The 24,597-nt window shown below is 50.8% G+C and overlaps 1 gene segment (V, D, J or C); it reads left to right on the forward strand.

The window, feature by feature from the left end:
- Nucleotides 1-452: 452 nt before the first annotated feature.
- Nucleotides 453-24,597, forward strand: part of LOC148093966 (immunoglobulin heavy variable 1-3-like) — a 28,712-nt gene continuing 4,567 nt past the window's right edge. The window contains 2 exon segments of the V gene segment in view: nucleotides 453-498; nucleotides 582-892. Coding sequence covers nucleotides 453-498; nucleotides 582-892 — 357 coding nt within the window.

Consider the following 24,597-nt stretch of genomic DNA (forward strand, 5'->3'; position numbering starts at 1 on the left):
GGAATTGTAGGGACTGGCACAGGGAGGGGCTTAGTGACTCACTAGGGGCAGCATTTTGGAATCACTGATCCAGGAATAAGACATTCAGGTGTCAAAGGCCAGAGCTGGCCCAGGTGGTCCCTGTGTCACCCAAGGTGGGCTCACAAACAGGAGCAGGTCCTGAGGGTTGTTGCTCAGCGGGAGGCGCTGTGTCTGCCCAGAGCTCAGGGACCTGGCAGGGACACGGACCCTCCGACAAGGAGTAGGACCTGGGCCCTCAGGCTCCCACGGGCCATGGTCACCTTGTCTCCATCTTCTCTCAGGTGGGGTCCAGCCCTCAGCTATGACATGCTCTGCCTCATGAATATGCAAATGAGAGAAGGAAGGCTGGGTTTATGTGGACAAGTCTGTGCCCTGAGCACATCCTCACAGCTCACCCTCCCCTCCAGCAGAGCCCAGCACAGCCCCGCACCATGGACTGGACCTGGACAACCCTGCTCCTGGTGGCCGTGGCTACAGGTAAGGGCTCCCCAGGGATGAATGGAGGGGGGACCAGGGACAGTCAAGGGGGATTTCCTCTCACTCCTGTGTCCTCCCCGCAGGTGTCCACTCCCAGGTGCAGCTGGTACAGCCTGGGGCTGAGGTGAAGAAGCCTGGGGCCTCAGTGAAGGTCTCCTGCAAGGCTTCTGGGTACACCTTCACCAGCTACGTTATGCACTGGGTGCGACAGGCCCCAGGACAGGGGCTGGAGTGGATGGGGTGGATTTACCCTGGTGGTGGTAATACAAACTACGCCCAGAAGTTCCAGGGCAGAGTCTCCATGACCAGAGACACATCGACCAGCACAGCCTTCATGGAGCTGAGCCGACTGAGCACCGAGGACACGGCTGTGTATTTCTGTGCGAGACACACAGTGAGGGGAGGTCAGGGTGAGCCAGACACAAACCTCCCTGCAGGAGAGCTGAGGCCACCAGGGTGCTCAGAGGCCCTGAGCACAAGGACCCTCCAGGAGCAGGTGCTGTGGGCAGTTTGGGCTGTTTCCTGGGTGGTTTCCTCTTCAGGTCACAGTTTCCCTCAGGAACCTCTGTGGATTCCTGATTCTGCGCTTTCCTCTGAGGTCTCTTAGTAAGAAAATCTGTTGTAAACAGAGACGACTTTCTCACCTGACAACAGGCAGAGAGTGTTTTTCAGACACTTGTCCCCTAATGACAATTAACCATCAAGTCTTCTGACCACCATCACCTAAATCTAATAAGGGGCCCTGCTGGCTCCACAGTGCAGCTCAGCTCTTGAAAGCTCAGGGTCCTAGTCAACCAGAAGCAGGACATGGGGGATGGATAGTGGGCAACTGAAGCATGTGAACATGATGGCAGGTGAAGATCCCAGTGGTGTCAGTCATTGACTTGTTGTCAAGCTCACAGCACCAAGAGTAGGTGACACCAGGCAGAGGCAGAGGGATCCAGAAGAGCCTGGTGAAAATGTCCAGGCTGAGGCCAAACCCACAAAACAAGGGAGAGGATGTTTATTTCGTACAGAGTTGAAATTCTGGGAAGGACAGGGAAGGCCATTCAGCAAGTCAGAGGGGCTCTCATGGAGCCAGCAGAGGAGACTGGCTCATGGTCTGATCTTGGCGAGGTGGTGAGGAGGGAGGAATTCTGCTCCCAGGATCTGGTGTGGTTTCATCCCCCCAGGACATCTACAGAGGAGACCCCACCTTTCCTATCAGATTCCCGAGTGGGGCAGACGGAGAAGAGGCAGGAATGAGCCATCAGTTGTCAGCAAACACACAACAGAGAATATAGAGTCTGACTCTACATTTCATTGAATTATAAAAAATGAGCAGAACTTGAGATAATGACTCATTATGTGTGTACAATATGTCTTAAAAAATGAGAAAAATGATAATAAATAAGCAAACGATGATGGTGATGATGGTGATGATGGTGATGATGATGGTGATGATGATGGTGATGTTGGTGATGATGATGGTGATGATGGTGATGATGATGATGATGGTGAAGATGGTGATGATGGTGGTGATGGTGATGATGGTGATGTTGGTGATGGACAGACACAGGGGCCCTGGTCAATCAAATGCTGGCCCCTCTGACAGACACACAAACACCATGTCTCCTCCAGGGAGGGGTTTGCCCTATTTCCTGTAAGAAATGAGAGATTCACAGATGGGACCCTAATGAATTATGCAGCTGGGTGACTCATGGAGAGAACACAACTTGTGTCACCATAGTCTGGATGGCCCTGAAGATGCACATCACCCTGATGGACAAGCCCATAGGTGACTGTTGGAGACCACAGTCCTTGAACATCCTGGATTAGCTGGTCAGTACAAAGTCACCTATGTGCACGGTGACCACAGCCTAGAGATACAGCGAACATCTGTGAGCCCAGCATTTTGGGGAAAGACCCACAGATGGATGGATAGCAGACTCCATGTTGGAAGCATTTTCTTGGAAACATTAACAGACAGAAATGTCATCGGCTCAGAGGGCACTTCAGAAGCTGGAGGAAGCAGGGAGGGTGTGTTTCAAATGAGCAGAGTCCAGTTCTCCCACCTGAGAGGGTGACTCTGGGTCTCGGGAAATCGTCTCAGACGAACACGGTCAGTCCAGCTCCAGGTCCCATTAGAGACCAAATCTCAGGTCACCAGAGATGGTTCCCCCTCTAGTCTGTCTCCCTCTGCACAGCCTTCTGACAGCCTTGTCCCCACTGACCATGTGCAACCTCTGGACTTAATTCCTTCCGGTAGGTCTCTCAGGAGCCTCCCCGTGGCTTTTCTGTGATCATTTCTTTTTTATTATATCTCATGTTAAATGTTCTAGGAGCCTAATCTAATTAAACATACTGGTTAAACTCTCAAGTAATTAACAGTGTAAAGTCTAATTTAATTCATTAATATTCAGACTGATGCTCAGCCCAAAGCAAGGAAGGCTACTCTGCCCGGTCAGAGGTCAGGAGGTCAGAGCTCAGTGACCCGAGGTGGTCCATCCAATTCTGCTCTAGTGTCTCCAGTGCCATCTCCCTTCATATCTGGGCGTCCTGATGTTGAGCCCCAGAGGCTGACCCAACTCCTCCCTCCAGGACCTGAGTTAATGGGGATCTGACAGGACACCCACCTGTCACCATGGCCTCACCATGGGCTCCCCTCAAGCCATTGAAAGGGAAGCCACCTAATTCAGGCCCCGACTCCCAGGGAGAGGGAGAGGTCACTCCTCACCAGCACAGACCCTGTTACTCATGGTTGTGTGTTGGGAGCCGGTGACATGTCTGGACATGGTCCACACCACCTGAGGGTCTGGAGTCAGGGACTCGACTCTCCCCACAATGACCCTTGATATTGAGAGCCCGCTACATGTCTGGACATGGTCCACGTAGCCTGAGGCTCTGGAGCCAAGGACTCAATCCTCCCCAAAAGATCCCATTAGAAGCTGAGATAAAGATAGTTACCAAGGTCTCAGCTCATGCAGGTGGCAGAGTGTTTACCCTGAAAGAGCACTCAAACGGCCTTGTAGGAATGTGGGGAGGGGTGCTATTCAGCAAAATCAACAGTGCCTGTATATATTGAGCTGGGAAAATAAACTAGAGGCTGGCAGTTGGCAGCAGGCAAGAGCTACAGTCCTCCCGATCCCATCTTTTTTGTGTCTGTCTTTTCTCCATCCTCACCCCTTCCTCAGCACCGTTCAACTCTGCCAGCGGGCTCCGGCAGTTGTGCTATTCCTATTGGACCACACCTATCATAACACTCACCAAGAGCGTGATATCTGATTGCAGACATGAAATCCCATGAGAGGACTCCTACGGCCAATGAACCTAGAGGTTGTTGGGGGACAGGAGATGCACAAAGTGAACAGACCTTGGGTCCTGTCATCCTGTGACACTCAGATTTCAACCATCACTAAGATTTCTTGTGTCACTTCATAGTGGTCCTGGGACCAACAGAGACTTCAGTTGTACCTCCCAGATCTCAGAGAACCTGACTCCCCTTAGCTCACCTAGGACCACCTCACGGTGTTGCACAACCTTCTACATTGTAGTGAGAACACTGGGGCCACAGGTGGATACAACCCCAAAGTGTGGGTAACGCTAGAATACTGGGGCTCATTAAGGATCACCTTTAACTCAAAGGGCTCTGAACCCTCAATGGAAAGGTCCCGCTATGTCCAGGAGTTTTTTTCAGAGTAGTAATGGGGACTAGTGAGGATTATCAGAGCCTTGATGCTGGGTCACTGTTACCAGATGTGGTGTCATCAACAAACCACAAATATCCCTATAATTCTGTATTTAGTGAGTGAAAAGCTCCGTGGCAAACAAATACCCTAGAACCCTCTCACCTGCACTGAGGCACTGACTTTCTGCAGGCTCACCCCAGAGCTCCCTATATAGTAGGGTGACATGCAAATAGGGCCCCCTCTGGTCATAAAAACCAGACCAGCCCCGACCCTGCAGCTCTGGGACAGGAGCCCAGTCCCAGGATTCCCAGCTGTTCTCATTGCCTGATCAGGACTGAACACAGACCACTCACCATGGGGTTTGGGCTCAGCTGGGTTTTCCTTGTTGCTATTTTAAGAGGTAATTTATGGGGGACAAGAGACACTGAGTGAGAGAAGCAGTGGGCCTGTGAGAGTTTCCTGACCAGGACGTCTTTGTGTTTGCAGGTGTCCTGGGTGAGGTGCAGCTGGTGGAGTCTGGGGGAGCCGTGGTGAAGCCTGGGGGGTCTCTGAGACTCTCCTGTGCAGCCTCTGGATTCACCTTCAGTAGCTTCTGGATGCACTGGGTTCGCCAGGCTCCAGGGAAGGGGCTGGAGTGGGTTAGTCAAATTAATCCTGATGGAAGTACCACAAACTATGCAGACTCTGTGAAGGGCCGATTCACCATCTCCAGAGACAACGCCAAGAACACGCTGTATCTGCAAATGAGCAGCCTGAAATCTGAGGACTCGGCCGTGTATTTCTGTACAACACACAGTGAGGGGAGGTGAGTGTGAGCCAGACACAAACCTCCTAGCAGGAGACAGGAGGCTGGGCTGCTGGGGGCCCCCAGGACACCAGGGGGCGCTCATGACCTCACTCTGTCTCAGCTTCAGGAGCAGCTGCAGGTGGAGTTTCTAGCTGTTTCCTCCCAGGGCTCATGGTTTCCTCTCCGCACAACAGTCTCTCCAGAGCCTCCAGACCTGTGGCTCTGTGCCTACTCCCGATGGGTCTGCAGTAACAGTTTTACTCTCTTAGCAGCAATGTTCTCACATGAACCACAGGGGGCATTTCCTTTTTTAGGAACTAAAATGCAGAGGGCGGGGTCAAGGTGATGGAGGGGTAGGTGGATCTTACTCTCAGCTGCTCTTGGAACCAAGTGGAAATGATGACAAAATAGGGATCCTTCACCCTGAATTACCAACTAAAGACTCTCTGAAGAGGAGACTTTTAACCAAGGACTGGGAGCAGGAGCCACCTCAAGACTGGAAGGAAGTCCTGACAGGCGAAAGGGGCTGGCCCTGCTCCCATGGGGGACAGGCTGGGGTTACCAAGGGATATATTCAGACAGAGGTTCCCCCTGAGAGGTCTGGAACCATGATCCAAAAATATGCCACATCCTAGAGCACCAGAGCTGAGACTAGGCACCCACAATGCACCCAGCTGTGAAATGCTGTAGGGCTTCCCTCTGCCCATGGACTGAAGGGTCTCGGGTAGACCCCCCCATCAAAGGCTTCTACTTGAGCTGCAGTCTCGATCCCAGGTCAGGTGTCTGGGGGAGACAACCAATTGCTGTGTGTCTTTCACATGGGTGTTTCCCTCTCTCTCTCCCTCTCTCTCTTCCACTGTCTCTGAAAAGCAATGGAGAAAATAACTTCATGGAAAGATTTATAAAAAAGAAAACACAGGAAGGAATAAAAGTAGGTTGGATGCAGCAGAGGATTGAATCAGGAATTTGAATGAAAGGTAGAAAAAAACATAAAATCACAGAAGCAAAAAGACAAAGATTTAAAAATAATGAGGAGAGGAAGCAAGGTGGGCACATAGGTAATCGAGGTACCAGCTGCCCCCCCCAAATACATCAAAATCACAACTAAAATACAGAACAATCATCACTCAGAACCTCCTGAAATCTAGCTGAACAGAAGCCCTACAACCAGGGAAGTGAAGAAGCATCGATACTGGGAGGAGGGGCACCCGGGGGAAAAAGGGGGCATCAGGACCCAGTAGCAGAGAGTCGGCTGCAAGCCCACACCACGTGCAGTGGCTTAAACCCGGGAGGGACATCTTCACGGTGGGGGCTTCCCAGAGGAGTGCGTGGTTCCAGGCCCACAACAGTCCCCCAGCCCAAGGCTAAAGGGCAGGGAAGAGACGTCCCCACAACTCCAGGCTGTGAAGCCAGCAGGGACTGTGGCTAAGGATCTCGACAGCTGTGGGAGCCCCACAGCTTCTCTTAAAGGGCCCGTGCATGGACTCACTCAGACATGCTCCCTCTGAGCTCAGCGTCCAGCAGCAGCCTGAAAGGAACCTAGGCACTTGGGCAGGAATTAACCTGCCTGAAGTTAGGGCAAGAGGTGGAGGGGCAGATTTCTTCCAAGCAAAAGAGCTGCAGAGATCATGGCTCCTTTGCTAAGCCCTCCTCGAACACAGCCAGCATGCAGGCGCCACATTTGAATCACCAGCACCTGACTCACACCTTTCCCCACACCCCATGATTCCCAGATGCCCTGCCCCTCCCTACCTGCAAGTTCATCCAGGCCATTCCCAGGGGCTTTTCTATGCAAGTGGCCTCTCGAGCATCATGCTTAGGACTTTCCTAAAATCTCTCAATCAAGAAGCAGTGTGTTCCATACATCTTGGTAAGTGGCCTCAGGCCTGGCACTAGTGGCAGCCTGCATTGGGTCATAGCTTGGCCTCAATTTGACACCTCTAAGCCCAGCATAAGTAGCAGCCATCTAGGGACTGCTGTGTAGCTCATGCTGGGTGGCCCTGGGCAAGGCACTGGCAGAGGCTGACTTTGCACCACCCAGGAGGTCCCAGAGACAGTGCACCCGGGGGTCAGGCTCAGCCACTCTGGATTACAACGCTACCACATCCACGAGTGACACACTCAAGGGGCGCACTTGGTGAGCACCAAAGCCCCACTGAAGTAAATACTGCTCCAAGGGGTGTCTCCAGCACAGCAGCTCTCTGGCTGTACTTGAAGACGGTCCTCACAGCTGATTGACCTGGGGTTGAGTTCCTCCCAGTGAAGCCAACAGCAACCAAGGCTCAACTACAGCAGGACAGAGCACAGAGCCCACACAGGGCAGCATGTAGAAAGCCCAGCTCAGATGACAGGGAGGCTGAGCCACTGGGCCCTACAGGACACCTACTACACAAAGCCACTCTATAAATTCCAGGAGACATAGCAGCTCTCCCTAATACATAGAAACAAACACCCAGAAGCAGCCAAAATGTGGAGGCAAAGAAACATGTCACAAAGGAAAGAACAGAAGAAATCTCTAGAAGGGGAACTAAGTGATATAGAGACAAGGTGGCTAACAGACACAGAGTTCAGAATTTTCTTTATAAGGATGCTCAAGCATATTATTAAGAAAACAATTGAGAAAATCAGTGACATAATAAAGTACCAATTTGAAATGAAGGCTACAGGAACTGGAATGAAGAATAATCTACAGGGAATCAACAGTAGCGTAAAGGACGCTGAGAATCCAATCAGCTCTTTGGAACATGAGGAAACAGAAAACACCCAACCAGAAGAACAAAAAGAAAAAAATTTCCAGAAATGTGAAGATAGTGTACAGAGCCTCTGGGACAACTACAAGAAGCCCAACATTCATATTATTGGGGTGCCAGAAGGAGAGGAAACAGAGCAAGAAATTGAAAACCTATTTGAAAAAATAATGACAGCAAAATTCCCCTACCTGGGGAAAGAAATACACTTACAAGTCCAGGAAACACAGAGGGTTCCAAACAAGAGGAACCCAAAGAGGTCCACAGCAAGACACATCACAGTTAAAATGCCAAAGGTTAAAGACAAAGAAAGAATCTTAAAAGCAGCAAGAGAAGAGCAGTTAGTTACCTGCAAGGGAGCCCCCATACGACTGTCAGCTGATTTCTCAACAGAAACCTTGCAGGCCAGAAGGGAGTGCCAAGAAATATTCAAAGTGATGAAAAACATGGAACTACAACCAAGATTGCTCTACCCAGCAAAGCTATCATTTAGAATTGACGGTCAGATAAAGAGCTTCACCTATAAGAAAAAACTAAAGGAGTTCATCACCACCGGACCAGCACTACAGGAATTGTTGAAGGGTCTTCTTTAAGAAGAAGCTAATGAACAAAAGAAACTGAGGAACTAAATAGATCCAGAGATATTAACACATGCAACAAACGATCCTATTTCAGAGGAAAGAGGGAAGAGAGGTGGAGGGTGGGAAGAGAGTAATCAAAGAAGTTAGAAGCATACACGCATAACCCATGAACAGAGTTAAAAACGGGGTGAAGGCCTGGGGAGCGAGTGGGAGCTAAGTGGACAGGGTAAATTGGGGGGGAAAATGGGACACCTATAATACTTTTAAAAATAAAGATTTTTTAAAAAAGGATGAGGTAGTTTAAGGAAACTTTGGGAAACACAAAATAAAACAACATCCACATCATTGGCATAGCAGCAGGAGAAGACAGAGAGAAAGTGACCAAGAACCTATTTGATGAAATAATGACAAGAACTTTCCTAACTAGCTGAAGGGGAAAGACACACAAGCCCAGGAAGCACGCAGAGTGCCAAAGAAGACGAACCCAAATAGGTTCACACCAGGACACCGCAGAATTACAATGGCAAAGGTTAAAGACAAGGAGAGAATTTTAAAACAGGGAAGAGAAAAGCAGTTATTTCCCTACAAGGCAGCTCCCACTGGACTGTCAGCACATTTCTCAAGAGAAACATTTCAGGCCAGAAGACACAGGCAGGAAATATTGAAAGTGATGGAAAGGGCCCCTCATTGACCAAGCTTCCGTCAGGCCCCTCGGAATCTCTTCCCAACTAGGCTGCAACCTCTGCACATTAAGGTCCAGCTTTGCACAGCCCAATATTAGCAAGAACCCTGTGAGGTTGGTTTGGCTAGAAACCCCTGCACTTAGTATAAGATCACCCTCGAGGCCTCATTGGGTCCCCACCCAGCAACACCCCAGGTGATGGGGAATCACCCTGGCCTGTCTTCAGCAAGAAGCCTGTCAGGAGGATTGACCAGTCCTCTCACCCCTGCTGGTCCCTTAGTACTTTTCCATCCACTGACCCCACCCTGCTCCCCAACCCTGATTCCAACATGTCCTTGTTCTATTCAGAGTTGCCCCCTGTCTCTCCTACAGAAAATCTCCATGGAACATCCTGAACTCAGGCTGCCTTCTTGTTCATGAGTATCTGTGAGAATGGAGGTTTCCTTCAGCACTCCTCCCACTGAGAGCCTCAGCCGATTATAAAACGCATCAGTCCTGCCTGTCCCCTTGGCCCCAGCCCGAGAAATACCCTCCACAGGTTGGCATCTAGGTGATCACTTCAGACCACGTCCACCTGGGAGGTGTGAATCCATCCCAACCAGAATTCACCTAGATTCTAATGGGGTTTCCTTCTGCCAGGACCACAGTCTGGGTGAGAGTGTCGCCTTCCCTCTGGGGAGGCTCAGACCAGCACCTCTCCCCGAGCCCTCGAACTTCTGGGCCGTGAACCATCAGAAGTGTCGCCTGGAGGGCAGGGCAGTTAATATGCAAACCCATGTTGGGGCACCATCAGTTGAAATCTTGGGTCCCCCTCCACAGTGCAGTGTCCCTCCCCACCCAGCTGGGTCCTCAGCTCTGTCCCTCACTGTCCTTGTACAGGATGGGCTGTCCCACCATCTTCACTAAGCTCCTGGCTGTCCTCCCCAGCAAGTCACACGCGATGTGTTGGGGTCACAGAGGAGAGAGGGCAGGAGGCAGCCCTGACCTGAGTCATGCTCTGCCACACAGGTGTCTGCGCCCAGGTGCAGCTGATGCCGTCTGGGGCATAAACGAAAAGACCTGGGGAGTCTCTGAGGATCTCCTGAGGGCTTCTGGGTACAGCTTCACCAGCTGCTGGGTCAGCTGGGTGGGCCAGGCACCTGGGAAGGGCCTGAGGTGGCTGGGAATGATCTGTGCTGGTGACTCGCACACAAGATACAACCCATCCTTCCGAGGCCAGGTCAGCATCTCCACAGACAACTCCATCAGCACCAGGAACCTGCAGTGGAGCAGACTGAAGGCGAGTGACCCAGCCGGGCATTACTGTGGGAGGGACACAGTGAGGGGAAGGCTGTGTGAGCCCAGACGGCTGTGAAATCTGCAGTAAAGAGAAGCAAGTTTCTCAGGGGAAACAGGCAGAGAGGCTCTTTCAGACTCTTTTGTGTCCAAATGACAATTAATCATCAAGTCTTCTGACCCCCGTCACCTAAACCTAACTGGAGGCTCTGCTGCCTCCACAGAGCAGCTCAGCTCCTCACAGCTCAGGGCCCCAGCCAACCAGCAGGACATGTGAGCCAGGACAGCGGACGTCTGAGGCTCTCCCACAGCAGAGGCCATGTGTGAGAGCCCACAGGCGACACCATCTCAGTGCTGAAGAGAATGGAGCTTTTCATAGACGCTCAGGCGCCAGACAAGGTCGCCCCCCTCCCCACGCCCCTCAGCCTGGTGCAGGGGCCCAGCCAGAGCACCTCGGAAACAAATTACATGAAAAGACCCAGACGGGGAAGGAAGGTGTGGAGCCCCCCCCCCTGCGCACGCAGTGACCGCGTGCTGGCCGTCCTTGCGTCCCATAGTTCAATGAGGTTCCGTCTGCAGGACGGTGAATGGCTGTGGGGCCCGTCTGGCTCTGTGTCGGAGACTCTGCGGCACCTGTGTGCACAGCAGGACAGTGCACACCACCCACACAGGGGAGCAGCAAGAAGGCCCAGCTCAGGTGACTGGGGAGGCTGGCCCCTGGGTCCTACAGGACACCTACTGCAAAGAGCCACTCTACCAATTCCTGGAGACACAATAGCTCTACCTAATACATAGAAACAAACACCCAGAAGCAGCCAAAATGTGGAGGCAAAGAAACATGTCACAAAGGAAAGAACAGAAGAAATCTCCAGAAGAGGAACTAAATGAGATAGAGCCACGCAAGCCCTGGAGAGAGTTCAGAACAGTGGTTATAAGGATGCTCCGGGACCTCAGTGAGGCCATTAAGGAAACTAGTGAGACCATCGGTCACATAATAAAGCACCAGTCAGAAGGGAAGGCCACAGGACTGAGAGGAAGAATAATTTACGGGAATCGAGAGCAGAGTAGAGGACACTGAGAATCCCATCAGCAATTTGGAACATGAGGAACCAGAAAACACCCACCCAGAAGAGCAAGAAGAACAAATCCAGGAACCCGAAGGTGGTGGGAGGGGCCTCGGGGACAACTACAAGGGGCCCTACCTTTGCCTGTAACACTGTGTGAGAGACACAGTGAGAGGAGGTCAGCGAGAGCCAGACACAAGCCTCGCTGAGGGACTGAGGGGGGCCGGGGTGCAAGAGGTTTGAGGACACCAGGGGTTGCTCAGGAGACAGAGATCAGAGCACCCAGCCCAGGAGCAGGAGCAGGGGAGGTGAAGTCCTGGGTCCCTGTTGACTCAGCAGCTTCTTCTGCTTCTGACATTTGCTCCTCGATCTTGTCCAGAGTCATGGTCGGGACACAGAACAGAAGACTCAGCACCAAATAGCTGGTCAATCTCGCAGAAGGTAACAGGCCTTGGGGGTCATAGTCCCACCTCCCTGCATACAGTGACAATGCCGTGGGCTCTCTGCACACCAGGAGGGCCTGCCTCTCACCAATAGTGGCTTCAGATGTTGAGTGTGATGATGCCACAGTCACCAGGGAATAAGAGGACCCTCAGTTTTGACATAATCGAGGACTCAGGAGGTCCTGGCAGGCTCATCAACCAGGAGCAATGACCTCAGAGAGCAGGACAGGGGACGGGATCAGGGTGTGCTGTGTCAGGGAGTGAGGCCTGGTGGGGTCCCTGTGTGGAGCAGGGGCAACCAGAGATGGTTCCCCCTCTGCTCTGTCTCCCTCTGCACAGCCTCCTGACAGCTTTGTCCCCACGGACCACCTGCAACCTCTGGACTTCATTCCCTCCAGTAGCTCTCTCAGGAACCTCCCCTGTGCGTCTCTATCACGCCCTTTTCTGTGATCATTTCTATTTAATTATATCTCCTGTTAAATTTTCTAGGAGCCTAATCTAACTAAACATACTTGCTATATTCTCAAGTAATTGACACTCTAAAGTATAATTTAATGCATTAATATTCAGACTGAGCCTCAGCCCCAAGCAAGAAAGGCTGCTCTGCCGGGTCAGAGTTCAGGAGGTCAGAGCTCAGTGACCCGAGGTGGTCCATCCAATGCTGCTCTACTGTCTCCAGTGCCATCTCCCCTCATAACTAGGCTTCCTGACGTTAGGCCCCAGAGGATGACCCAGCTCCTCCTTCTAGGACCTGAGCTGATGGGGATCTGACAGGACACCCACCTGTCACCATGGCCCCACCATGGGCTCCCCTCCAGCCATTGAAAGAGAAGCCACCTGATTCAGGCCCCGCCTCCCAGCGAGAGGGAGAGGTCACTCCTGACCAGCTCGGACCCTGTTACTCATGGGTGTGCTATTGCTACTGGCAAGTGTCTGTTATAACTACTCCCCAATAGGATGATGTGTGATTCCTGACATGAGATCCCAGGGGAGGGATTCTAAGGCCAGTGAACTTGGGGATTGTTCGGGGACAGGAGATGGACAATGGTATGACGAACAGGGGTCCTGTCATCCTGTGCCACTCAGATTCCCCGCATCCCTCAGATTTCTTGAGTCACTTGATAGACTTCTGTGCCCAACAGAGACTTCAGTTGTACCTCCCAGACCTCAGTGAACCTGACTCACCTTAGCTGACCTAGGACCACCTCACAGGTGATACACAACCGTCCCCATGGCAGTGAGGACTCTGAGGCCGCAGATGGATACAACCCTGAAGTGTTGGTAACACTGGAATACAGGGGCTCATTGAGGCTCTCATTACATACAAGGGGTTGTGCAGCTTCACGGGGCAGGTGCAGCTCTGTCCAGGAGTAGTTTCAGGGGAGCAAAGGGAGCCAGTGGGAGGATCAGAGCCTTGACGCTGGGTCACTGTTACCAGATGTGGTCTCATCAACAAACCCCAAGCCTCCTATAATTCTGTATTTAGTGGGTGAAAAGCTACCAGGACAAACAAATGCACAAGGAACCTCTCACATTCACTGAGTTACTGACATATCTGTACGTTCACCCCTGAGATCTCTATATAGTAGGAGGACATGCAAATAGGGCCCCCTCTGCTCATAAAAACCAGCCCAGCCCCGACCCTGCAGCTTTGGGACAGGAGCCCAGCCCCGGGATCCCCAGCTGTTCTCATTCCCTGATCAGGATTGAACACAGACCACTCACCATGGGGCTTGGGCTCAGCTGGGTTTTCCTTGTTGCTATTTTAAGAGGTAATTTATGGAGAACAAGAGACACTGAGTGTGTGATTGAACATGAGTGAGAGAATCAGTGGACGTGTGAGAGTTTCCTGACCAGGACGTCTTTGTGTTTGCAGGTGTCCAGGGTGAGGTGCAGCTGGTGGAGTCTGGGGGAGCCGTGGTGAATCCTGGGGGGTCTCTGAGACTCTCCTGTGCAGCCTCTGGATTCACCTTCAGTAGCTATGCCATGAGCTGGGTCCGCCAGACTCCAGGGAAGGGGTTGGAGTGGGTCTGTCTAATTTATCCTGATGGAAGTAGCACATACTATGCAGACTCTGTGAAGGGCCGATTCACCACCTCCATAGACAACGCCAAGAACACGCTGTATCTGCAAATGAACAACCTGAAATCTGAGGACTCAGGCGTGTATTTCTGTTAGAGAGACACAGTGAGGGGAGGTCAGTGTGAGCCAAACACAAACCTCCCTGCAGGAGACAGGAGGCTGGGCTGCAGGGGACCCCCAGGACACCAGGTGGCGCTCACTGCCTCAGACTCTGTCTCAGTTTCAGGAGCAGCTGCAGGTGGAGTTTCTGGCTGTTTCCTCCCAGGGCTCAGGGCTTCCTCTCCACACAACAGTCTCTCCAGAGTCTCCAGACCTGTGCTCTGTGCCTACCCCCGATGGGTCTGCATTTAAAGTAGTTATTAGTTTAGTAGAAACATTCTCACGTGCAGAAAAGGATTGTATCACTTGTGGGAGAGAAAACTGCAAAAGGGTTGGTGAACCTGGGGAAGCCGTCAGCCCACAATCAAAGTCGGTCCACAAAAAGTGGGACTTGCCTTAAGCTCCCTGCATTTCTCGACCTCCCAACAAATGGGTCACAGATTTCTTCACTCTGTGTTCCCTTCCAATGACGCCTGGGTCTCCCAGCCATGGCCCTGCCTTAGTGTCACTTTCAAGCTCAGACATGGTCTGTGGGTCGGGCACAGCTGTGTCTGCAGCACAAACCACCTTGGAATTCAGAGACCAGCAGCTGGGACATGTTCTCTGTGCTCCCTGGAGATGGAGGCCAGGGAGGTGCATTCTCAACACTAAGTCATTTTATGAAACCTCTGTAAGAAAGTGTGATTTTAGTTTATTCTCTTGGATGGTTTATAAAATAAGCATGTGGTCGGCAAACAACTGTAATTTCCTCCTTGGACCCAAATACATTGTCCCTTAACTCTGTGGGTGTCCTGGCTGAGTTTTGCCTCTCACAGGAGGAATTGTTAAATGTGCTGAGAACACTTGTTCCCATGTTCAGCATGTTCCCTTAATGCCCAGAAATCTTGAGGGGAATGACTTTGTCCCCTCTTGAGAAAATCCCTCCAACTTCAGGGGGAAGAGCAGACATGCAGTTGCTGAGTCTCAGGTAGGAGCTGGTCCTGCCCACCTCAGAGCCTGCAGAGACCAGCCCCTGGCTGCAGTTCACAGAGGCAGGTCTTTCCCTAGGCGGGGACCTCTATTGGTTCCCAAGTCAGTTCATGTTGCTCAGGTCGACCTGAGGCGTCCAGACTTAGGACACCTGTTAGGGTTTCACTGCTCAGTTCAGGTGTGTCCATGTGGGAATTACAATGCCCTGTCCACACCCTGTGAAGATCAACAGTTGTATTTCTCAGTCCATAATTTGGTGTTTAAATTAAGAATTTGCCCCTGACATTCCTAGATGGGTTCATGTTTATTTAAATAATTGAAGTATTAATCTAAACCTGTCAACAAGAAAATCCCATGTTCAAGTGGATACAAGAGTAAATTCTAGCAAAATTTCACAGAACAAATAGTATTGTCTCAGTCAGTTCTTCTCAAACACGTCCAAGACTTTCAAGAAGACAAAAGTCTTTCTAATTATTTTATTGAGGTGACCACTACACTCCTACCAAAGCCAAATAAGAGCAATCAAAAAATGACAGGTCATGTCTCTGATGAACATAAATGCAAAAATCCTCAGTGATACTAGGAAACTCAACAGGCCTTTGGAGGGTCATTCACCATGATCAGTGCGTCATCCTCCAGGAAGGCAAGGACGGTGCAACCCAGGGAACCAGTAAATGTGCCACAGCTCATCCCCAGCAGGAAGGACTAACTGTATCAGCATATAAATAAATGGCAATGGACTATATTAAAACCTCTTTATGATCAAAATTCTCAATGTGTTACATAGAGAAGTGAGGAACCTCCGTATAGTAAATGGTACAGTGGAAAAGAAAACAGTTAGCATTGTGTGTGGGGAGCCCTTGTGGCCCCAGGCACGGAGGAGCTGCCTGGGTGAGCTGCAGATGTGCCCTACTGCTTCCTGACCCGGTCCTTGTGGCACCAAGGGGATACCGATTTAGCTTGTGGCCATGTATTCCAGAAAGGCCTATCAGGATGCTGTCCCAGCCTGAAGGATCAAAGGGCAGTCAAGCCACACACCTAGCCTAGGACAATCCTCCCCAAAAGTTCCCATTAGAAGCCAAGACAAAGATAGTTAATAAGATCTGAGCTCCTGCTGGAGGCAAGATATTTACTCTCAAGAGCATTCATAGGGGCAAGGTAAAGGAATGCAGGGCAGGGTGCTATTTAGCATAATCAACAGTGTCTGTATAAACTGAGCTGGGAAATAAACTCGGGGCTGGCAGCTGGCAGGAGTCACGAGCTGCAGCTCTCCCGATCCCATCTTTTTCGTGTCTGTCTTTTCTTCATCCTCACCCCTTCCTCAGGACCGTTCGACTCTGCCAGTGGGCTCCGGCAATTGTGCTACACAGAGAAAATTTCAAAGCAATTCTTGTAACATAAAGAGCAACACTAGGGCACCCAGTAACTGCTTCTATTCCACAAGCTACACATCGTTGTCAGAATAATTAGATTAAAAAAAAAAAGAATAGAAAGTGTCTAAATCAGAGAGAAACAGAACAAAATATCACTTCCCATCGGTACGCAGATGACATGATCTTACATGTAGAAAATCCTGGACACTGCACCAGGAGATTCACAGAACTAGAGAGTGAGCCCAGGAGAGATGGGAGGTAGGAGGTCAGCACACACGGGGCTGCTGCCCTGCACACTCCCCACAGTGTCTCATGACTCTAGGGAACGTGTGGGGCTATTTCAGAGGAAAGTGAGGAGAGGAAACTTGAACTGGTCACACAACAAGGAGAGTCAGAGCCGAATGGAGCAGGAACCCTGGGTGGTGTGTCCTCAGTCTGGGTTACGTCCCCCATTCGTGATCCCAGATGGCTTCCCACAGTGTTGCCCTAAGTCACGTCCCTTTTCCAGTTCCCTCCCATCATGTGGGGACATGGAGACAGGGTTCTCCGGGTCCCATGCAGACAGCAAGGTTTCCAGCAACAACATTCTCATTGCTCACAAACCATTACCCACATCTTCACCCAAACACACCTGTCATGACGCAGCTACTTCTCCATCCCCAGGGTAGGAAACTGGTTCCCATCAGGGTCCAGAGGAGAAACACAGCACATGAGGCAGTGCAGCTGCTACACAGTCAGCACCGACCCCTGAAGGTCATGGCCCGGGGACTCTGCCTGTGTCTCTATGGTTCATGCTTCTGTGTCCCAGTGGCCCACACAGACCCTCCACTCTCCCCAGCACTTGTCCATGGCTCTAGGTTCACACTCTGGTCTTGATTCATCCTCTGAACACTTTGAGGGAAATAGTGTCAGATGGGGCTTCCCTTCCCTTGAACTTCAACATCCTGAACTTTTACTTTTTCCTCTGGCTGTTATGGTTGATTTCTCGTGCATCATTACTGTTGAATCTGAAAAGCATCTCTCATGTTAAACTATTCTCCATTCTCTTTATGACAGTTTTCTTTCCTGGGAATTTGTACAGGTCTCTGGAAGCAGCTAAGTGCAGTGAGAATTGCACAGGCCCAGATGTGGGCCCTACTTCTTAGCAGACATGCACAGTTGGATATGTCACACTCTTAGACAATGTCCTTCATGTCAATGTCCAACCCAAGAGTCCCTACATAGCAAGATGACATGCAAATAGGGCCCCTCTGGTCATAAAAACCAGCCCAGCCCTGACACTGCAGCTCTGGGACAGGAGTTCAGCCCTGGGACCCAGCTGCGCTCATTCCGTGATCAGGACTGAACACAGACCACTCACCATGGGGCTTGGGCTCAGCTGGGTTTTTCTTGTTGCTATTTTAAGAGGTAATTTATGGAGAACAAGAGACACTGAGAGTGTGAGTGGACATGAGTGAGAGAAACAGTGGACATGTGAGAGTTTCCTGACCAGGACGTTTTTGTGTTTGCAGGTGTCCAGGGTGAGGTGCAGCTGGTAGAGTCTGGAGGAGGTTTGTTGCACCCTGGGGGGTCTCTGAGACTCTCCTGTGGAGCCTCCAGATTCACCTTCAGTAGTTATTACATGCACTGGGTCGGCAAGACTCCAGGGAAGGGGCTGGAGTGGGTGGCAGTAATATGGAATGATGGAAGTAGCACATATTATGCAGCCTCTGTGAAGGGCCGATTCACCATCTCCAGAGACAATGCCAAGAACACACTGTATCCGCAGATGAACAGCGTGAAACCTGAAGACTCTGCCGTGTATTTCTGTGCAACAGACACACAGTGAGGGGAGGTCAGTGTGAGCCAGACACAAACCTCCCTGCAGGAGAGGCTGAGGCCACCAGGGTGCTCAGGGGCCCTGAGCACAAGGACCCTCCAAAAGCAGCTGCAGTGGGCAGTTTGGGCTGTTTCCTTGTTGGTTTCCTCTTCAGGTCACCGTTTCCCTCAGGAACCTCTGTGGATTCCTGATTCTGCGCTTTCCTCTGAGGTCTGGCAGTTAGAAAAGTCGGTTGTAACCAGAAAACTTTCTCAAGTGGACAACAGGTAGAGAGACTTTTTCTGACACCATTAGACTCAAATGACAATTAATCATCAAATCTTCTGACCACAGTCACCTAAATCCAACAGGGAGCTCTGCTGACTCCACAGTGCAGCTCAGCTCTGCACACTTCAGGGTCCCAGCCAGGCAGCAGCAGGACAAGTGTGGGCTGGAGAGAGGACACCAGAGGCATGTGACCCCAAAGCTAGAGAAGTAAGACCCGGTGGTGACACTCATTGACCTGTCGTCATGCTCAGACCACCAAGAGTAGGTGACACCAGGCAGAGGGAGAGGGACCCAGGATGATGTGGTGCCAATGTCTAGTTTTAGGACAAGCACACAACCAAGGGACAGGATGTTTATCACGTACAGAGTTGAACTCTTTGGGAAGCACAAGGAAGGCCCCTCAGCAAGTCAGAGGGGCTCTCGTGGAGCCAGGAGAGGACACTGACTCAGGGCTTTTATTTTGGCGAGATGGTGGGGAGGGAGGAATTCTGCTGCCAGGAGCTGGTGTGGTTTCAATCTCCCCAGGACATCTAAAGAGGAGACCTCACCTTTCCTAACAGATTCCCAAGTGGGACAGAGAGAAGAGGCAGGAATGAGCCATCAGCTGTCAGCAGTCACAAAAGAGACAAAATATTTTCTGGCTACAAATTTCATGGAACAATTATAGAAAATGAGCAGAAATTGAGATAATGGCTCATTATGTGTGTACAAAAAAGATATATACCAAAAATGAAAAAAGTGATAATAAATAAGCAATTGATGATGGTGATGATGATGCTGAGGCCATGATGATGATGATGATGATGGTGATGGTGATGATGATGGTGGTGGTGATGATGGTGATGGTGATGATGATGATGATGAGGATGATGGTGATGACGGTGATGATGGTGATGATGATAATGATGGTGGTGATGATGATGGTGATGATGATGATCATGATGGTGATGATGATGATGATGGTGATGATGGTGATGATGATGCTGATGATGATGATGATGAGGATGACGATGATGACGGTGATGATGGTGATGATGATGACGGTGATGATGGTGATGATGATGATGGTGATGATGATGATGGTGATGATGATGATGGTGATGATGATGATGGTGATGATGGTGATGATGGTGATGATGGTGATGGACTGAGGCAAGGGCCCTGGAAAACTGAAATGAAGGCCCCTCTTACAGACACCATCACCAGGGCTCCTCAAGGGAGGGCTGTACCCTCTTCGCTCTAAGGGTTCAGAGATTCGTAAATGGGACCCCAACAGATAATGCAGCTGAGTGACCCATGGAGACACAATGTGAGTAATGACCTCAATGTGTCCAAGTGCTGATTCCCTGGACCTCTGAACTTGTCACCTGGTAGACAGAGACACTGGAGGATGTGCATGGAGGTAACAGGGGATCCCCTTCCCACCAGTTTGCAATGACAGGTTCCTTATGTCTCTGGATCCCTGCCTGCAGCATCGGTAAGGTCTCTATTCCAAGCAGCTCCTGTCACAATTTCTCAGGGATTTCCTGGGATGATATAAGCTGTCTCCATCCTGCCCTGGGCTTCCTTCTGGGTCTTCACTGGAAGAGGAGCTAAACCCATATGTCCAGTAACACTCTGTCCATGAGAATCAGGCATATTTCTGTCGTGTGACTCAAAACAAGTCCAGCATCCTCCCCTTACCCAGCTCCAAAGTCACAGCAGATCTATGAAGAGTTTCCCAGCAGCCTACACTCTGGTGCCAGAACCTTCTCCAGTCCCTGTGGCTGCTGCAGAGAATCAGCATGGACAGTGGGGCTCAGCAGTTTCTCAGGTGGTTGCTGTAAAAACACCCAAAATATGACCCATGGGAGAAAATATTAATGAATTGAACTTGAATAAACCTAAAAACATTTGTGTCACCAAGTGTCCCATGAAGGGGATTAAATGACAAGCCTGAGCAGAGAGTGCATTTCCATATTATGTGTCGGATGGGAGAATGTGTTCATTACATTAAGGACGGGAATGTTCTGGGGAGAGCCCAGCACCTCTGAGCACAGTGACCGTCCTCAGGGAAAGGACAGGGGGAGGCTGGGAGGGAGGGTCTCTGTCAGGGTTGAAGTTCCCTTTCCTGGTAGAAAATCTAAGCTGGGAACCATTGTCAGTAACCTCCCTCTGATCCCCGACATCACTGACAACACTAGACTGAGAAAAGAGGGCCATCTCCTTCCATAATCATTTAACACAGGGATGTAACACATAGTTGTACACATTCAGAGTCACTGTTTTCATTTCTTGTCTCTTCTCCATTTAAAACCTTGACTATTTCTGATATAACTAGTGGGGTCTCTGGAGTAGGTCCAGGGCTTGTATAAAGGAAGAATGTGAGCAGGAAGCTGTGGACACAAATACAGAATTTCCAACATCAGTTGGCTCAGATGGTTGGGGCTTCACCCTGTGCACCAAGGGCCATGGTATCAATTCCCAGTCAGGCCACATGCCGAGATGACAAGATTGGCCCCAGCTGAGGCACATGCCAAGGGCAACAGATTAATGTTTCTCTCTGACATCAATGTTTCAGTCTCTACCTCCCTCTCTCTTTAAAATTATTATTAAGAAAAGAATAAAGGGTCTCCTACAGCCCTCTTGTTGGGATGTAGTTCCTGAAATCGAATAACATCATAAATTAATTTCAAACATCCTAAAAAATTACTGTCCTTCATTTTGTGATTTTCATATCAAGGTAGACATCATTTGTATATATAAATTATGTTTATAAAAATAGTTATGTTTATAGGACACATTTCACAGTTGTGTGTTCATTAGCAAGTGGGGTTTCGGAAACTTTAGGAGCAACCTGCTCATCTAGTCCATCATTTCTTCTAATCTTCAGAGAGGTCAGTCCATCCATGACCTAATTCCAATGTGCCTCCCGTACTAGGTAACCCCCTAACCCTCACTTACACGCTGAATGAGCTCAAGGGAAGAGGTGCCCCAAGGGTCCCAGAATGACCAGGGCAGCCTGAACTCAGTCCCCCCACTTATAAGGAAAAGGTTGCCCCACGTGCAAATGTCCCTTCAGGCTCCAGGGTAAATCCCTCCTGGGCCGTGGGATGTAGTTCCTGAAATCGAATAACATCATAAATTAATGGGGCTCACAGCTCTCTCCTCACACAGGGCTGAGGACTCTGGGGAAGGCAGGGCCTTGGTCTAGAAGAAGATGAGCCTGCTGGGTCTCCTCCTGTGCCTGGTGACAGCCTCCAAGGTGAGGGTCTCAGGCGTCAGACAGGGGCCTATGGGATGGTTGTGACTGCACATGACTGACAGGGACCGGTGCCCCTTGTCCCCAGGTGTCCCCTCCCAGTTGCAGCTGCAGGAGTCGGGCCCAGGACTGGTGAAGCCCTCGCAGACCCTCTCCCTCACCTGCACTGTCTCCGGGGGCTCGGTCACCAGCAGTTACTACTGGAGCTGGATCCGCCAGAGCCCTGGGGAAGGGTTGCAGTGGATGGGGTGCTGGAAAGGAGCACCAGCTACAGCCCAGCCTTCCAGGGCCGATCTCCATCCTGCTGACACGTCCAGGAACCAGTTCTCTTTAGAGCTGAGCTCTGTGCCCACCGAGGACCCGGCCCTGTATTACTGTGCGAGACACAGTGAGGGGAGGTCAGTGTGAGCCAGACACAAACCTTTCTGAGGAAGTGGGGGGGCTGGACTGCAGGGGGCCCTCAGGACACCAGGGGACCCTCAGGACACCAGGGAGTGCTCAGAAGACAGAAGTCAGAGCATCCAGCCCAGGAGCAGGTGCAGGAGCGGGTGCAGCCCTGGGCCCCTGTTGTCCTCTGGGGTTTCCTCTTCCTCTGACACTTGCTCCTGCATCTTCTCCAGAGTCACGATTTATAAATTATTCAATCCTGACAAGGTCCCATTTTCCATAGAACCTCCACAGGCTCCCAGCCTGAGCCAGACGACCACAGCCACCCTCAGCCTTCCCCAGACTCACATCCATCCCTCAGGACACTTACCTTCATCACAAACCTACATCCCTCGAAATGCAGACTCACAAAAGCCTGAACTCAGGTCTTAAATCCCCCCAAAAACCATCCTCTGACAAGTCTCCAATCCCATCTCTAAGTCAGGTATGGGTGGCAATTTGGGGGGATTCTGTCCATGAAAATATTCTCTCCACCTGTAGACCTGGGAGACTAACAGCAACTTACCTCCTAAAGAACAGCTGAGAGGCAGGCGTAGGATAGTTACAGACATTTCCAGTCCCAGGAGATCAATGGAGTTTAGGAAGAAATCACCATCCTGAGACAACGGTGACATCCCCCTGAGCTTCCTCCCTCCACACAGGGCCTGGGATCAGCCTTCTGAGGCTCAGACCCCAACCCCGGGCCTGGGCTCTGCTCTCGGATCCCCCCTCCTGAAGGTGCAGGGGTTGGAGCAGAGCACGTCCCTCAGCCTGTCTGCTGCCTGTGGATTATTGAGTCTGAAGCCCCTTTCACTGTGTTCTCTCTGTTACTACAGAAAAGCTCTTCTGACAGTCGCTAAATTGGAAAGGAGATTCTGTCCAAGGCTCTTGTAATAGGGTCGTAGCCACAGGACAGACACAGGGCTCACCTGGGATGCACCAGAGACCCCTGGGGATTGACGGCCAAGGAGCAGTGGGAGGGGACAGTGCATGGAAATAACTCAGAGGGGATGTCCTGTGAACAGCAGGGTCCATAGTGCTGCTGCTGGAAAGGACCCGACATGCAGCTGTAGGACGGGTGGAGTCTCTAGACCTCTGTGGGCCTTGGAGGAAAAGGTGCTCTCAGGACATCTGGGTGCTCAGGATCCACTGAGTTCATGTCCCACACAAGGAGGTGGTTTACTGGCATGTCTGTGTCCAGTTTCTCTGTCCATTCTCTGAATTTTTTTTATTACGTGCAGATGTTACGAAGCACTTATCTAAATGCTATGGAAAGACAGAGATGTCTGCCTTTTACTATAAACTTTCAGAACAGTAATAACCAAACTTGGCAAAAAACAGGCTCTGATCAACTTCACCCCTGTCACCACGGCATTGACTGTGAATTTAAACTGCAGAGGTTTCCATCTAATAGATGAGTAATTAACGTGAAGTTCCAGCAACCTCACTGATCATACATATTCTGATTTAAATTTATTTCAATACTTACCTATTTTATATCTTCTTTAAGGATTTTCATTACTGTCTATGCAGACAGACCCCCTGTAAATGTCCTTCTGGTTGTTGGAAACCCACAGCCCCTCCATCAGCTCCATGAATCTCTCTAACTTCTCAGTGTCTCTGAGTCCCCGGGATAGAAAAGCATCTTCTCAACACTCAGCCTTGTTTGTCTCCTTGAAGGTCAGGAAGCCGGAGATGCTCAGGGCCAAGGGCACCAGCACACCATGTACACGGAGTCCACTCTCCAAGACCTGCAGCCTGAGGTCTCTTTCCCAGGAAGGTGCTTGTCTCCAGCCCTGAAGTGCGCGTAACACCAGAACACAGACTTTCTGCCGGAAGCCGTTCCATCCTTGCTGCTTGACACAGTCCTTCGAGGAGGAGACATCTGCACCGCCAGTGCTCCATGGGACTTGGTGTATCTGGCATGTCCCTCGTCCCATGCTTGTTCCCCTTCCTGACGCTCTGTGCCCGCCCCGAGTCACTGCACCAGAAAAGGGTTCTGCCCTAGCTGGAAACTTCTCCCTAGCAGGGGAGTCAGACAGAACTGGAAAAGGCAATGATTCAGTAAAAGCCCCAAGTATTAAAAAGATATCACGTGGCGCCTGTAAGGAACTTAGACTCAGCAGAAGAGTTAGGGCCTGTTAGGCCCATGACCCTGGGGACCTTCCCACCCGGGAAGAGGCCTGGGTGGGGCCCCTTCTGACTGGGCGGCGCAGGGCCATCCACAGGGAGGCCACCAGTGAGTTCCCACAAGGAATGTATTCCTGGGGGATGTTTCTATTAATGGAAAACGCTGGGAATCCCCACAAGGAAAGAGATTATTTCAACCTCCACCTGAACCCTTACCATACACAGGACATTACTGTGAGGACTGACTGCTGCAGGGAATGCAAGCGGAGAGACTAAGGCAGGTGCCAGACAGGCGGTCAGTCGCCATAGCTAAGAAGAATCCCGCAAGCTACAGAGCCCGTACTTAGGACTCGCAAAACTTCACACAAGAAAAGCTGGCTGGGTTACTCTCCTTCTAGCTTTGTGGTAGAGCAATAAATAAAACAGTCACTTCAGAATATAAATCA

This window comes from Miniopterus natalensis, chromosome 1 (assembly GCF_054644295.1).
Source record: "Miniopterus natalensis isolate mMinNat1 chromosome 1, mMinNat1.hap1, whole genome shotgun sequence".
Taxonomy (NCBI): Eukaryota; Metazoa; Chordata; class Mammalia; order Chiroptera; family Miniopteridae; genus Miniopterus; species Miniopterus natalensis.